We start from the raw sequence: 17,887 nt of genomic DNA, 5'->3' as shown, positions 1-17,887 counted from the left end.
TTTCTGCTGGACAAGAAATCGATGGAGAAGTGCTGAGAAGCACTGCACAAAAGTAGCAACATCTACAAGTGGAGCTGCCTATTTTGCAAAATCCCAAAGAAAATCCAGACCCAGAAACATCAACTAACGAGAGTGACAATAGGGACTGAAAAAGAGAAATTAGTTATTTTTAACTAATGTAAAACAATTAAATCCCCACAACTCACAGACAAGACATACAGGTTAACCAACTCCTAAGCAATCAATCAATAAAATTGGAGGGCCCTTCTCTAAAGAAACTGAACCAAACCCTGAGGTAAAGTAACTACATGGGTAATGGTGCCCGGAAGTAAAAGACCTCTCCAGGCAGTAGGACTGAAGATCCTCCAGCACAACCGCTTATCATAAAGCAAAGGTCTCAAGCTGACAAAGCCGGCCCACATTCACAGAATTTCTTCCAAGCAGTTTTTCTGCCTCATTTTTAAATGCAAACAGCCAACCAAGGATCACTGCACATTTAAGGAAAACCAGAAACATGAAGAAGAAAGATGATTCAAGATTAAGAGAAAGTAACTCTATACCCGCCAGTTAGTATTCTCATAAGAGATTCAAAACTCTATCATGTCCATAAATTAAGAACAGGTTGGCATAAAAAGGTATAAGCAGAGAGTAAAAATGCATGGGTACTCTTGAAATTTAAAAGCGTAATTACTGAAATTAGTAATTTATTAGAAATACAGAAAGAAAATGAGAAGATCTCCCAGAAAACTGAAAAGGAGACCAGGAGATGAAAAGTATGACAGAAAAGATAAGAGAAGAAAAAGAATCTAAGAATCTAGGTGGTGTAACAACCAACAGTAGGTCTAGAAGGAGAAAAGAGAAAAAAGAAAAAAGAGAGAGAGAGGAAATAAAATATCAGAGATAAGATAAAATTACCCTGAATGGAAGAACCCAGGTTTTCAGATTCAAAGAGCTCACCAAGTACCAATGAATGGGAAGGTTGGGGGGCAACGGCGACCCACATAATTAGACATCACTGGGAAATTTTAGGACAAGAATAAAGAGAAAATTCTAAGTTTCCAGGGGCGAACCACTTCCAAGGCACTAGAATCAGAATAATATCACACCTTTTATCAGTGGCAGAGGTTAACAGAAGAAATTGAAGTAAGGTTTTTAATATTCTTAGGGAAAATCATTTCTAATCTAAAATTTTATACACAAGCAAATTACTAAATTCAGGACAAGAGCAACAGCATGTTCATACACCTAAGCATGCTTGTGTTACTTCCTGTACATACTTTCTTAGGAAGTGAGTTAAGGAGGTATCCCTGCAAAGTGACAGAAAAGAAAGTAAGGAAGGAAGGAAGGAAGCAGAGGGGAAGAAAGAAAAACATGGAATCCAGAAAGCTACATCCAACCAGGATAAAAGTTGGGACCAGAGCTTTATACACAGGCTAGAAATCATAGAAGGCTCTAAAAGAGAAGTCTTTGGGATAACAAAAAGTAATTGAAACAAGAAACAGAATGACTAAAACCTTGAAAAAACTTGATTATTGGGTAAAGGCAATTATTCGAGTAAAAAAGAACCTATTTAAACTCAACAAAAGAAACATTCTACTTGATGTGGCAGAGAAGGCATGACTTTGAACTCTGGGCAAGTTGGCTGTCTTTGGTGGTCAGCTCCATCCCTGCAGTTGTGTGCTCAGTGGATCCTGGTTTGAGAAGTAAGCAAATAACACTTCCCAGACTCCCTTGCCAGCTCTCTGGAAGGAGATTAGAAAAAAAGAGGAAGGGAAAAACCTATTGATCTGCTTCTGGCAGCATCTGTGGCAGCACTGAAGGCAGCAGCCACCAGATGACGGCACAGCTTCTTAGGGGAGAGCCCCCTGGGAGGGGCTGCTGTGCAGAAGTGGTGAGTGGTCCCAGAGCAGCGGCCAGACAGGCAGTATATTACCTCCTCCAGCACCTGGGCATCAAGTGCTAACCAGGCTCCAAACAGAGGCACTAGCAGCCTGCTGAACTCCAGGTGACCCTTTGGCTTCTCCATCCTCTCAATGCCTTTGTAACCAATTCTATGTATTAAATTCCTGTGTGTTTGAAATATCAGAGTGATTTCTTTTCATGCCATGAAAAAGGAAATCTATTCCTTTCCACTAATCTAAATGATAGTTCCAGTGAGAAAAAAAAATTTTAAGTATTTTTCACCATTTAAAACAACCATACACTTACATAAAACAAAAATCCTATGTTTAACAAACAGCATGTAAATGTAAACAGAGTTGACAATATTAAAGTTAGAGCTGACATAACAGAAGTAGATGGAAGACAGAGAACTCTAAAGTCCGCATCTTAACAAGAGTTAAGAAACACTACATTAGGGTTATTAGGATAAAGGGAAGATTAAATATACAGGCATGATCGATGAAGAGAACTAACAATAATAGTTTACCTATGATGAGAAACTAGAAGAAAAGACAGGTGGGAACAGAGGTACTGGTAAGCCACATCCTCATGACCACATTAGGAACTCACCTAAAGTTAATTAATAAACAGCAACATAAACATATTATTTAGAGATCTGAGGATAATCACAAAATAAGTATAAAAAAAAAGTAATGGAAATAAAAATAAACAAACGGGACCTAATGAAACTCAAAAGCTTTCGCAAAGCAACGGAAACTACAAACAAGATGAAAAGACAACCCTCAGAATGGGAGGAAATATTTACAAATGAATCAACGGACAATTAATCTCCAAAACATATAAACAGCTCATGCAACTCAATATTAAAGAAAACAAACAATCCAATCAAAGAATGGAAGAAGACCTAAATAGACATTTCTCCAAAGAAGACATACAGGTGGCCAAGAAGCACATGAAAAGCTGCTCAACATCACTAATTATTAGAGAAATGCAAATCAAAACTACAATGAGGTATCACCTCACACCAGTTAGAATGGGCATCATCAGAAAATCTACAAACAACTAATGCTGGAGAGGGTGTGGAGAAAGGGGAACCCGCTTGCGCTGTTGGTGGGAATGTAGATTGATACAGCCACTATGGAGAACAGTATGGAGGTTCCTTAAAAAACTAAAAATAGAACTGCCATATGACCCAGCAATCCCACTACTGGACATATACCCAGAGAAAACCATAATGCAACAAGACACATGCACCCCAATGTTCATTGCAGCACTATTTACAATAGCCAGGTCATGGAAGCAACCTAAATGCCCATCGACAGATGAATGGATAAAGAAGATGTGGTACATATATTACTCAGCCATAAAAAGGAACGAAATTGGGTCATTTGTCAAGATGTGGATGTATCTAGAGACTGTCATACAGAGTGGAGTGAAGTCAGAAAGAGGAAAACAAATATTGTATATTAACACATATATGTGGAACCTACAAAAATGGTACAGATGAACCAGTGTGCAGGGCAGAAATAGAGACACAGATGTAGAGAACAAACGTATGGACACCAAGTGGGGAAAGTGGTGGGGAGGGTGGTGGTGGTGAGATGAATTGGGAGACTGGGGTTGACATATATACACTAATATGTATAAAATGGATAATAATAAGAACCTGCTGTATAAAAAAATTAATTAAATTAAATTCAAAAATTAAAAGAAAAAAAAGGTTAAAAGAAGTTGCGTGAGACCTCAGAGATATTGCGGGTTCATTTCCAGACCACCACAATAAAGCAAATATCGCAATAATGTGGAAAAAAAAAAAAGTGGTTGCCTTTAGGGAGTAATACTGATAGACAGAAGGAGGGGATATGGAAGGAATCTCCAGTATTACTTGATTTATTTAACCATAAACAAGGATTACCTTAATAAACAATTTTATTTTAGTCATCGAATAGGAAAATGTTTAATAAAATAGAAAAATATTTAGGAGCATTAATTAAAAACAGCAGATTACTGGGCTTCCCTGGTGGCACAGTGGTTGAGAGTCCGCCTGCCGATGCAGGGGACACGGGTTCATGCCCGGTCCGGGAAGATCCCACATGCCGCGGAGCGGCTGGGCCGGTGAGCCATGGCCGCTGAGCCTGCGCGTCCGGAGCCTATGCTCCGTGACGGGAGAGGCCACAACAGTGAGAGGCCCGCGTACCGCAAAAAAAAAAAAAAGCAGATTACTAAACTAAAAATCATAGATACTAAACAGTTTAAGTAGAAAACATATTTCCCCTAATAGAAGCTCCATTATGGCAGGGACCACTGTAATGCCCAGCATCTAGAATGGTACATGGCATACATAATATACACCAAAAAATACTGTGGAATGAATTCATTTTCACTTAACAAAATGATATATATAGACAGAGACACAGGTCTGAAAATATACACACCAACATTAGCAGCAACAGCAGCAACTGGTGAGATTACGGCTGCTTTTCATTTTTTTCTTTTCCTTATCTTCACTTTCTAAGTTTTCCACAATGAATACAAAGTAATTTTATAATGAGGAAAAGTATTTTTAAAGTCACTATCATTTTTTCATTAAACTTTTTCATTTTGTGACCAGAATCACAAAAGAAACCAAAAAAAAGACATTTTACATATATATATATTCCAAGTTAGAAAAACTCACAACTATTAATAATGGAAAATGTTTAGTAAGGTATAGACATATTCATTGATCTTGACCTAATTAAGAGGATCTGAAAATCTTTCAAGGTAACAGAATACTGCAAAATTACTATTCATTGCACAAATCAGGTAATTAGTTCCAATACTGGTTAACAAATCTCATGAATCTATCTGTTCTGAGGCTAAGAAGCCTCTGTTGGTTATTTTAATTAGTTACTTTTAGATTAAGTAGCTCTGTTTATAGTGAGAATACAGAGTATCATTACACTTCAAAGTATAAAATCAAATGATATATTCATTTGCACTAACTACCATGAATGTTACAGGTTATGCTTTTTAGAACTTCATAGCCATGCACAAGTTAAGTATGTAAAATACAGTATCCTTTTACCTGGTCTTCCATGGGAGAGAGTAAAAAGCCACATTGATTACTCAGATTTACCTTGATCTGGAATAAAATGTTAAAGCCACTTAAAATGGTATGGGCAACACTTACATATCAAAGGGGCTGAAAGGTGTGAAAATCATTTTGATTTTTATAAAACAATCAGTCTTCATGAGAAGAGAAGACCAGAAGAAATATTCCAAAGGCTTTGTTTTATTTTACATTTGCCCCGTGACCTGGCTGATTACTTTTGATTTTCTTTTGTATAGGGCACACATTCTTAAAAGATCAATTACAATTCTTTCAAACAATTTTTCACTGATTCACAGAGAGGAACAGATTTGTTTTCTCTTTTTTACCCAACCTAGTACTTAGCATTTCTACAATCACACATAATGGACTAGAGCATGTGAGCAAATAACCAGTTCTTAAAGGATAGTGGAATTATGAAAAAATAAGTATGAAAATCCCTTAACATCTCATCCAAGATATAGCTCTAGAGCTGAGCTGGGAGTCGGGGCAAATGCCCGCCAGTGAGGTCAGTAGCACTATGCAATACTAAATAACAAATGGGTCTGTATCTCTTCTTTACTCCATTATCAAAGGTAAACAACCATCTAGGACACCCATTATTATACTCCTAAAATCAAAATGAGCACTCATATTTCATATGGAATATCAAGTAATGCTCCTTAGCAGTTCTTTGTTACCTCTCCTTATTTATACTGCTTTGTACTATACATACTTCTACTACATCTCTTACTGCATCTTAAAGCTGCTTCAAGGGCAGGAATTGTATTTTGTTTACCTACAGTGTCTTGTATCATCTTTGAGACCTTCTAACCCCTATAGTAGCTTCATAGTTATCTACTAAAGCAATAAATATTATTTCTGCAAAGATACTGATTTTCCCATTAAGTGAAAGGTGCAATGCAATTCCAATTACCATCACAAAGCGATTTGAAGGAAACCTGATAAAGTTTTCTACAGTTTATAACAGAACAGCATATGTCGTATCCATTTATATGGAGGATCAGGCGGTGAGGGAAGGCGGCAGCAGGCAGGAAGATGGAGGCACAGAGTCCAGAGAACCAAACCTCCAACTCTTAACATTGATCATCCCAAGGTGTGGGATAAAAGTTCTCACGGGGAGAACTTTTCCTCTCCCTATATAAGGAAGACATCACCAGAATAAGCGTATTTTAAGATAAAAATTCACCTATAAGAATAAAACAGTAAAAATAACCAAAGAAATAGTGAAAAAGAATAATGAAGACAATATCTGGCAACACAGGAAAAAATACATGTATAAAGCAAGACCATGGTAAAGATCCTAGGCTCTGGAGCCAGACCACCCACATTCAAATCCCAGTCCTGTAACTAACATAACTGTGCAGGCTTGGAAAACTCACTTGCCTTTACATGCCTCATTTTCCTAATTCATAAAAGGAGGATAATAATAGTACCTACACCTCACAGAGTTGTGCACAGTACATGAGGTATTCTGTATAAAATACTCAGACTGATGTCTAGTATACCTAAGTGCTCAATACGTGTTATCTGTTAAAATATAATTTGTGCCATAGCCAAAATACAAAAGAAACTTGTGTAATCGACTGATGTTTCCCAAAACGCTAATTAAATCAATAACAAATTTCATTTCCCAACTGTCAACCTGGCCACATTATTATTTATACTAAATGAAACTACCCCAAACTGCCAAGAATGCAGTGAAATGGGCTCTTTCAGGCAATAGTGTTTGGGGGTGTAACGTACAACTTTTGGCAAGAGGTATCAAGGAGTTTAGAAGTTTCCATACTCTTTATCCAAGTAATATTATTTTCATCATAAGCTATATCAAGATGGGTATAAGGAGTTATTTATAAAAGAAAAAACTGGAAACAGTCCAATGCCTCAATAAAAGAGAGCAAACAATTTTATCTTGGCAGCAATTAAGTAATATCTTTTTTTTAACATCTTTATTGGAGTATAATTGCTTGACAATGGTGTGTTTGTTTCTGCTTTATAACAAAGTGAAGCAGCTCTACGTATACATATATCCCCATATTCCCTCCCTCTTGTATCTCCCTCCCACCCTCCCTACCTCACCCCTCTAGGTGGTCACAAAGCACCGAGCTGATCTCCCTGTGCTATGCGGCTGCTTCCCACTAGCTATCTATTTTACATTTGGTAGTGTATGTAAGTCCATGCCGCTCTCTCACTTCGTCCCAGCTTATCTTTTAAAGTATGTTCTAAAAACGGAAAATGCTCATCTTAAGATTAAAAAATAAAAATAATCATATTAAACAGGTTAGTTCTAATTACCTGCTAAGTCCAGCAAAACCTCTGGCATATGGTAGATGTTCAATAAATATTTGCTGACTGTATGAATAAATATTATTCTTCTCATATATTTGGGTCCTGTAGCCTAGCTCTCTTTTAAAATATATGTATTTAGAAATATTAACAAAAAAAGGATTTTTTTTAATGTTTCGAAGTTCCAGATGCTTGCTACTCCTAGAATATGGGCAACCCCAAATTCTAATCAGGGATTGCACCAATGTTTGCAACAGAGGTTTTACCTATATCCGTTTAGCTCTAAGAGTTCTCTAGCCAGATTTGGTAATGAATTCAGTTGATTTTTATCCTTAAGTACCATTTCAGAGACAGTACCTCTATTAAAAAGTAGTAACTCTCACATTGATAAGTAGCTTAATTAAAGAACCTAATATTTAAAGGAACTTTCTATCCTTTAGTAAATCCTAAAGATGTGACTAGCTGACATCTATCTCAAAAGTTTGATTTAAAAATATTAGATTGTTTTTGTCCTATACCTACTTTTCTTCTTGTATAATAACTAACTCACACCCTAAGAGAATTCTGAATGTATTCTGAGAAACCAAATGTTGGTTACCATGTAAAAATGATTTTCCAAGGAGTCTTAAACTATGACACCAATAACTAACGTTTATTGAATGCCATAATAATAAACATTTTACATGAATCTCCTTTAATCAATTAATGGACAAATTCTCAGCTGTATCCTTAACTCAGTGGCTGGCTAGACACTTCTCTGGTTTAGTCACTGATTTTTAAACTGTGTTCAACCGGCACTAAAAGCCATGGCTCCCGAACCTGGCTGGAAATCAGAATCAGCTAGGGCTGCTTTCAAAAACACAAATTCTCAAAGCCTACTAAGGTCTACTGAATTTGGATCTCTAAATTTTTTTTTTAATGCAAGCTTAATATGATCGTAATACAGTCATGATGATAACATAACCCAAACATCCAATGGCGTTTGGGAATTGCTGCCCTAAAAAAGTTCCATGGTGACCTTAGAGACCACCCAGAGTGCAACCCCACATGCTGCCCCAAAATGTTCACCAACCAAAGCAGCCCCACTTTTGTCTGTTTTATATAATGGGGGGTCCAAGTCAGATTTGGGCTTGGAGAAGGAGTAAAATGAGTTCTGTTACTTTCTCTTTTTAACCAGTTTACTACCAGATATCATCCGCTATAGCTTTAGATCAGTAAACAGTGCTTCTGATTGACTTTTAATCACTCCTTGTTTGTCTCCCTTCTCCATGATAAAAAAAAAGGAACACAGGGGGCTTCCCTGGTGGCGCAGTGGTTGAGAGTCCGCCTGCCAATGCAGGGGACACGGGTTCGTGCCCCGGTCCGGGAAGATCCCACATGCCGCGGAGCGGCTGGGCCCGTGAGCCATGGCCACTGGGCCTGCGCGTCCGGAGCCTGTTCTCCGCAACGGGAGAGGCCACAGCAGTGAGAGGCCCGCGTACCGCAAAAAAAAAAAAAATTAAAAATGTGAAAAGCAGATCTTAAAGAGATATACCTTCTTTCCCATTTTCATTGCAACATTATTCACAATAGCCAAGATATGAAAATAACCTAAGTATCCACCAAGAAATGAATAAATAGATAAATAAAGAAGATGTGGTATGTATATATATGTATATATAGATATATATACACAATGGAGTATTATTCAGCCATGAGAAAGAAGGAAATCCTGTCATTTGTGACAATATAGATAGAATTTGAGGGCATTATGCCAGGTAGAATAAGTCAGACAGAAAGACAGATACTGTATGGTATCACTTATACGCGGAATCTAAAAAGCTCATAGAAACCGAGCCTAGAATGGTGGTTACCAGGAGCTTAAGGAGTGGGGAAAATGGGGAGGTACTGGTCAAAGGGTACAAACTTCCAGTTATAAGACAAATAAGTTCTGAGGATCTAATGCACAACATGGTAATTATAGTTAAAAAAACTGTATTACATACTTGAAAATTGCTACAACAACAGATCTTAAATGTTCTCACCACAAAAAAGAAATGGTAATTATGAGAAGTGAAAGAGATGTCAGCTAACACTACAGCAGTAACCATTTTGCAATATATAAGTGCATCAAATCAACAAGTTGTACACCTTAAACTTACATAATGTCATGTCAAATTATATCTCAATAAATCTGGAAAAAAAACTAAAGTGTACATACGTGTGTGCATGTGCATATATATATACATGCACTCATTATTCTAATTATATGTGTGTGTTTGTATATATAATACATACACTCCTAATTGTTCTAAAACATTTTCTTCACTATGAAAAAGTTAATAAGACTTCTATATTAATATCTATATATGTGCATATATGTGTATATATATGTATACATTGCATGTATATATATACATATATGCATATACTATATATACATACATCCATATATATACATGCACTCCTAATTATTCTAAAACATTTTCTTCATTACGAAAAAGTTAATAAGAGTTCTATATTAATCTGTTATTTCAATTATTATAACATTTGCTGAATGAATAAATAATATAGCAAAGCTATAAAAAATGGATTACAAAAGAGAAAGATAAAGTTTAATGTTATTGAGGAAGCAACTTTATGCTTTAATACTAATAAATATTTTTAAATGTAGGAATATGAAACTTGAAGCTAAGCTTTGTTATAAGAATACAACAACCTTAAGAGTGTATAAAATTACAAAAAGTATTAGCAAGGATTAAGAGAAAAAGAAAACTATCGAAGGAACAAAATACAGAGTGAATCAAGGAGACTTGGTAATTTTTAGATTATAAACTGATAATACATCTGTTAATTTTAGAAGTGTCCAACACCATTAAAGACAAGGTGGCAGGCAGCGAACATACCAAAAAGCACAATATTATTAAGAAAAAATACTTCCAGATTTAAATTTGGTATAGATTCATGTCAAACTAACATAACTCTGAAACCAAAAATTAAGCAGAATGAGAGTTATAATTGTAGTACACAGCTAAGAATACTAGCAAAACAAAAACTATACAATATATGAAACATGCTTATTTTGCTGCTCAAGTCACTCCCAGGAGTACAAACCTTCTCTAACAACAAAGCAATATTCTTCAAGCATTCGGGTTATTAGTCAATTTTTTAAGAAATCTAACTTACCGCGTACCATCTGCTTTCCAGCTTACTTTATATGGCTTCTGCTCCAAAAGTTTAATATTTTGCTTGTCCATGGAAATAGGCTGTGCTCCAGGGAATCCAGACCTTAAAGAAGAACGCTATATTACTATTATGGCTGGTGTCCATACAAAGCAATACATGTCTTAAACCAAGCTCACCTGAGTCACACATTTAGCACAATGTTTTCCCTATCATGAGATTAATGTCAATTGGAATAATATCAGCTTTCACAAAAATGCTACCAAAAGGTTATCATTTTCTTGACATTTTAGAACTCAAGTTAACAGGATCATAATTGCCACTGCAAACTATGACTATCGGGCTAATTTTTAAATATTAATACACATGATCTAAACAGTAAAGCACATACTGTTTACAAGTCTTTGTATATCTACAAATCTTTTACTTCAGGAAGAAGTTTAAATCTTGCCTTGACTATCTTACATTGCTCTAGACCCCATATTCCTCCATCACGACACTGCCAGCTTGGCATAACTTTGCAGGGTTAGCAAGTTTCTCCTCAAAAGATGCCCAGAAGTGACAAAACAGGAGAAATTCAGGTCGAGATTAAAGTACACTGGCAAGGGTTTAACAGAATACTAAAACTGATAGCACTTCATCATTTACATTTTTTAGTTAAAATTATTTCTAGTTTATTGATCTGTATGTATACCAGTCCAAAAGTTCTTTATATTAGGAATTTTTAACAATAATCCTGTTTCATCATGTTCCAGCTGTATTACAATTTTCTGCCACAGATAGCAATGATCAACAGAAATGACCATAGACCAAGACCTGAGAGCAACGAGCAGTGAACTCTCTCTTGAATCCTCTCCCATGAAATGTCTGACAAATATCTTCAAGTCATGGTAAGGGGCAGAACATATTTAAAGCTGATTCTCCCAGGTTTCTGATGACAGAAAAACTGGAAAATGAGGCACATTCAAGTTTCACCTCTTCTCTCTTAATAAAATGATAAGGGCAACTAAAACATTAATCAGCAACAGTGGGACTTCCCTTGTGGCGTGGTGGTTAAGAATCCGCCTGCCAACGCAGTGGACACGGGTTCGAGCCCTGATCCCACATGCCGCAGAGCAACTAAGCCCGTGCACCACAGCTACTAAGCCTGCGCTCTAGAGCCCACAAGCCAAAACTACTGAGCCTGCATGCCACAACTTCTGAAGCCCGTGCTCCGCAACGAGAAGCCACCGCAATGAGAAGCCCGCACACCACAACGAAGAGCCCCCACTCGCTGCAAGTAGAGAGAGCCTGCGCACAGCAACAAAGACCCAATGTAGCCAAAAAATAACAATAATATATTTTTTTAATAATAATAAAAAAATCAGCAACAGTAGAATCAATCTCACAAAACAAATACCAGAAAGTGACAACAGTAATTTTCTATTCCATTAGGAAGACATGTGAGTCATCTAATTTTGACTCAAAAGTCTGGTTATTACACTGTTTATCTTGAGAAAAATCTGATAAACTCTTGCTTAACATGTTTTTAAGAACTCTATGTAAACACAGAAACTTCAAGGAGCAAAGAAGCTATGACACTGTTTGCATTAATGTTAAGTATTGCAGAATAAGAATAAATTTTATTTAACACTTTAATTAATATTGAAAATGTTTATTACCCTTCCCAGCCACAGAATTGATGACACTTCTGTTGTACCTCTCCTAACTTTGGTTGAGTTGTTACTTGAGTTACACCTTTAACAGTTACGCCTTCCAAAAAAATAGCACCCTGAAAATAAAAGGAAAAGAAAAATACATTAGAGTTCAAATCCATTTACAAAGACCAGACTGAAAGATACATTTATTTTCAGAAATCTGAGCAAATACATGCAACAAATGGTCTGCTACAGGAGGTTCTACAAACTCCCCTGGGATTGTACACTAGTTTTCCTTAATCCAGCATATGATTTTCAATGTACATATACAGGCCAGTGTCTATATCATGCTGTCAAAGCATCCATGGGTACTACTCAGTAATCATAACAGCAGTAATATCTTACCTACCATTTACTCAGAGCCAGGCAAGTATCTGGCATTTTACAAACAGTTTCTCTAATCCTTATAACAATTCTGAAGAGTACATGCATTATATTTATTTCACAAATGACTAAATGAGGCATAAAGATTTTATGTAATTTATTCAAGTGGTAAAAACAGAATTTGAACTGAGGTCTATACTATACCATTCACCAATGATTCTCCATTCACCAATGAGTCTCATTTGGGGAAGGGGGTGAGAAGTTGTGTCACTGATGGAGTTTGGATTTTGAGATAAAAACCTACAATATGTACCTTTGTAAACTAGAATAAGAGTATAACAGTAGACAAAGCAGCTAAGCTACAGTCATTGGATGTATCAACATAAAAACTAAATATTACTCATCACTGAATTTTTAATCTAAATTCTTTAACTCGGAACTACATTAAATGTCTTATTGTATTTCACCCATTTCACAGCAAGTATATTTTTAGAATATCACAGAGAAGTGAAGCAGATGGAGAATTTATATATCAAATAATAAAGAACACCCCTGGAAATTTTAAAGACTAAAAAATAGTCTTGATTCAATTACTTTGAGACCCATAAGAGGGTTGGCATCAGTCTCAAGAAATATCTATAAAACAACTCTAGCTGTTAACGTAATTCGGGAATAAAAAATAGGGTCTGCAAGCTACAATGATCAACATTCTGGCAAAGATTTGGCAAACTGAACTAGTTGGGAAGGAAAAAAAAAAAAGAACACAATACTTAGTCCACATACATCCCTGTCAAATTTAGAAGAGTCCTAAAGTCAATCCAGCAGACTATTTTTTGCCCCTAATTCTGAATCATATTTTACAGTTATCTAAAATGTCATCTACCTTGTTTTCCTTAAAGAGAGGTTCCATAAGCCAAAGTATCAAAGAATACCATTCCTCTCCTATTACACCATAATCTCTTTATCAGCCAATGAAATTCCTGTTTTAGAACCATTTCTACCATTAAATATAATAACTAAAGAAAAATTTCAAAGGAAAGCTTAACCAGGTGGATAAGTTTTTTTAACATATTTAGTAATTGAGATACTCATAACTTCAATATCCTGATGAAATTACATCTTGTATATACTAATTAAAAAAAGAAAGCATTATCTTTATTCTGAAGGTACTAATAGCACAGAATTTTTTTAAGTTTTACCAATAACCTTCCCTGTAAACTCAACCTTTTTCATGAACACCCTGTACCCCATGTCTTAACTAGAAGCTAGCTCTGCACCAAGAAGACCACTCACTTTTCTCTTAAGTGAAAGCTACTCATTCTCCTACTGCGCAAGTCCCATGGTAGTAGTGTAAACAATTCTCTTATATCCTCACTGCTTTCCCGGCCTCTTTCAAAAGTTCCTCTTCCATTCAGACTCATTCAGCTACATCACTCAGCTAGATGTCAGGTAGAGCAAACATCCACTGTGGTTGGTTGCACAACGGCTCTCTTTGTGGATGGGATGCCTTCCCCACCCACAAGCCATATTACATGACATGAAAGATAACATGCCACTCCAGCCAAAGTTGATGGGAGCATGAGTGAAACCCTAACTCTATCTGAACCTATGAGGTTCTCTCTTCTGGTAACCTGGAATTTGGACCCAGAAAATCTCCGCATGTGGCGAAAATTATCACACATAAGCTTAGACATAGGACATTAAATATCCCTCGTAAACAAAGAATCAGAAATCTCCCAGGTAAACAAGGAATCAGCTATATTCCTGCGCTTGAGCTGCACCCATTTACTCATAGTAAATTCCTCTTATTACTTAAGCTAGTTTGAGTTAGTTTCTGTTACTTGCAACCAGATAATCTAAATTAATAAAATGCTCTATCCTTCATATATTGACCTCTGGTCACTTCCGCACATTCATCAAAACCATCAGTATTTCTCACCATGCTAACTTCTGTCATTATATTGGTAACATTAACATCCATTGAGACAATCTGACCCATCATACAACCTAAGCTTCACAGTTCTGTAATTTTTTTTTTTTTTTTGCCGGTACGCGGGTCTCCCTCTGTTGTGGCCTCTCCCGTTGCGGAGCACAGGCTCCGGACGCACAGGCTCAGCGGCCATGGCTCACGGGCCCAGCCGCTCCGCGGCATGTGGGATCCTCCCAGACCGGGGCACGAACCCACGTCCCCTGCAATGGCAGGCGGACTCTCAACCACTGCGCCACCAGGGAAGCCCTGTAATTTCTTTTTTAATGATCCTCTCATCTGTGCTTAACTTGAACAGCCTGCTCCATGGCCATATCATCCTCATTCCAGACTGCTCCACCTTTTGATTCATCAACTCAACTTACATTGACTGGGTACCCACAACATTCTAAACCAGTATGCTCTTCTGACCTCTTTCATTAAACAGCTTAACTCTTTTACTCTCACTAAGCTCACTTTTCAATTTCACCAAGACTAACAATCCTTCACTCCTCCCTTTCCAGTCTAACAGCTCCCCCATCCTGACCTTACTTCCTATTCAACCTAGATCCTATCACTGATTACTTCAATTACCCTTCACCTGGTATCCTCTGTACTCTTTACCCTCTGATCCTTCCATCACACCCATACTAAATATAGCCGACCTTGTATCAACCCACCATTAATCTCCACTTCCACACACAGGCAGCTGAAATTTACTGAGGAAAAATCCCAATCTCAGGGCTAAGGATGAGATTTCCCTCCTCTTGCTGAAGACCTATTTCTCTATCTGCTCTTGAACTTCATTCCCTTTAATCTCCTCAGAAATTGCTGTATCATTAATTCCTCTAACATTTCATTTATTTTCAACTTCACTGATTCCACTAGCTCCCTATCCTCAAGTAATAGATATGCTTGAGTTTATTCCATACTAAAAAGCCTTTTCTGAATATGTCTGCATCAAGCAATCACCCTTAGTTACCCTTTTTGCTCATAACCAAACTACTTGAATAGTCTGTACCAGTGTGCAGGTAAGAGTTAACGTAATAGGACTGCTTGCAAGGTTGGCCCCTGGATGGCATCTGGGAACATGACTCCCAGTGTTCTCAGTCAGCTGATAAGGCTGGTTCATCACGCCTAAACTATTTGTACAGGCAATAGTTTACGCTGAACAAATGTTTTCCTTCTGGGATTCTGGAATATTGATACATGCTAGGCACAAGCTGCCTACATGACCAACCATGAATAAAAACCTTGGGCACTGAGACTCTAACGAGCTTTCCTAGACAGAAACATCACACATGCGCTGATGCATTTCCATTGCTGTGGGAAGAGTGAGCTCTGTACGACCCCTCGTGGGAAGGAGAGAGCATAAGGAAGCCTGCACGTGGACTCTTCGAAACTCCACTTGTCTTTGTCACTTATGATCCAGCAGGATATCCTTAGTATACCGCTGCGTTAAATCTTAGCTGTAAGTACAACTATATGCTGAATCCTAGAGAATCTCCAAAAGCAGAGGTGGTAATGAGGACCCCTAACACAACGGTGTCCTTTTTCTCACCTCCCATCAGCTGCTTAAAATCACTAGTCTGACCTGGCCCTGCTGTACCACAGAAAATTATCCTCAGATGGACACTTCATATCCTTACTGTATTCATCCCCTCTATGACTTTTCATACTATTAAATCATCCATATAGATCACTACAAAACTCTAAACTATTTTTCATATTTCTTTGTCTTCTTGTGCTACATCCAGGAAGAATTTCTTAGCTAGATCTTCCAGCTTGATAATTTCCTCCACAGCTAACTTCAGTCTGCTATCCAACCCACCTACTGACATTTTTCTTTATTATTATCATTTCTAAGGTCTCTAACTGGTTCTTCTTCATAATAGCTTGCCATTATTTTATGGATTGATATCCTCTCTTGTCTTCTAAAGAAATGTCCTGTTTGCTTTTTATAAACTATTGTCTTCGGTGCTAGCCAAAAAGAATGAGGTAGTTCTGTATGTACTAGGAAAAGAGAAAACTTCACTTCTTACCCTATATACTTCTAGATGTTCACATTTTTATTTTACAAAGAAAATTGATCTTTATGTCACTTGTGTACACTTTTAAAGAGACAGGTAAGTAATTGTGGAGAAATTCTTTTAAGATAACAAAAATGCCAGTGGTAGGGTAAAAGTTGAAGGATTATTTGTTTTCAAATTTTCTTTAATGTCAGTATATTATTTTCATAAATAAAAACATATTTAATAATTTTAGTATTTACTAGTTATGATTTGAAAAGAGGAGAAACCTACCAAAATGCATAAAGCTTCAGAATTTTCTTTTTTCATAACTCTACCTTTGGAAGTATAAGCTCAAATATTCTTGAAAATTACCATTGCATTGTCAGTCAGAAATCAAATCTAACTACTTTCTCCAAAAACAAAGAAGGTAAGCATTCTGCTTTTGGCAATGGCAGACTAGTTTATTTAGACAAATTTTGCAGCCATGAGAAATGCTAGACAAAAATGTTAAAAGCACCTGTTTTACGATATCAGAGAATTAGAAAGGCAGTAAGGACCTGAAGGGCCAAGAACTCAGAAGGAAGGGAAGCCCTGAGAGATGAGACAGACATCTGGCATAGCTTTTCTCCTCTAGGATTTTCCTCTAAAGGTACTGTTTCCAAAATGGTAGCTGAGAGGCTACAAAACTGAACAGAACTTTCAGCATTTATCACAAGAATGGGAAAACAAAAATTGGAGTTCAGGTCACCAAGGAGAGGGGTCCTGCTTAATGCTCCAGGATTTCAGTTAGAATTCCCAAGGGGCCACACTACAAAACTGGGGTGAATCAAAAACAGACCAGCCCCCCAAAACAAAAGCCTAGCTTCTAAACAGTTCAATTCTTGACTGAGTTAAGATGTTCTATTCCTAATCCTGTGTAGGAGCAAAGGTAAATCTTCTCTGAAGGAAGAAAACAGCATGCAGAACCTTAAATTATTTCCACAATTTTTCATACATAATGTCTAGTAAGCAGAAATACCCAGGTATTTAAAACAAAAACAAAACAAAAAAAAAACCTACAGTTGACTAGAAATCAAATGAATACAAGAAGAAAAACTAAAAAAAGGATCCAGAGGGTATCCACATACTAGAGTTATCTGACATAGGCTTTAAAATAGGCTTAATAGGGAGTCCCTGGCAGTCTGGTGGTTAGGACTCGGTGTTTTCACTGCCATGGCCCAGGTTCAATCTCTGGTCAGAGAACTAAGATCCCACAAGCCACATGGCCAAAAGATTTAAAAATAAAACAAAATAAAATAGCCTTAATAAATTCAAAAACCTAAATGACAAGATGCAGAATTCCAGCAGAGAACTGAAAGTTACTTTAATACTCAAACTGAAATTCCAGAAGTGAAAGTAAAATAACTGAAATTAAGTACTCAGTGGATGATTTTAACAGCAGCTTAGA

At 36.9% G+C, this 17,887-nt stretch overlaps 1 protein-coding gene across 1 annotated transcript in view; it reads right to left on the bottom strand.

Moving 5' to 3' along the window:
• The window catches only part of RNGTT (RNA guanylyltransferase and 5'-phosphatase), a 218,660-nt gene that overhangs the window by 176,855 nt on the left and 23,918 nt on the right, over nucleotides 1-17,887 (bottom strand). Inside the window, exons 7-8 of the mRNA XM_082855531.1 lie at nucleotides 12,103-12,212; nucleotides 10,445-10,546 (exon numbers count right to left, since the gene is read on the bottom strand). Coding sequence (XP_082711657.1) covers nucleotides 10,445-10,546; nucleotides 12,103-12,212 — 212 coding nt within the window. The remainder of the gene's footprint in view (nucleotides 1-10,444; nucleotides 10,547-12,102; nucleotides 12,213-17,887) is intronic.

The sequence above is a fragment of the Leucopleurus acutus genome (genome assembly GCF_964270905.1).
Source record: "Leucopleurus acutus genome assembly, chromosome: 15".
Lineage (NCBI taxonomy): Eukaryota > Metazoa > Chordata > Mammalia > Artiodactyla > Delphinidae > Leucopleurus > Leucopleurus acutus.
Note: the sequence above shows the minus strand (reverse complement) of the source record. Positions and strands in the feature narration are given on the sequence as shown.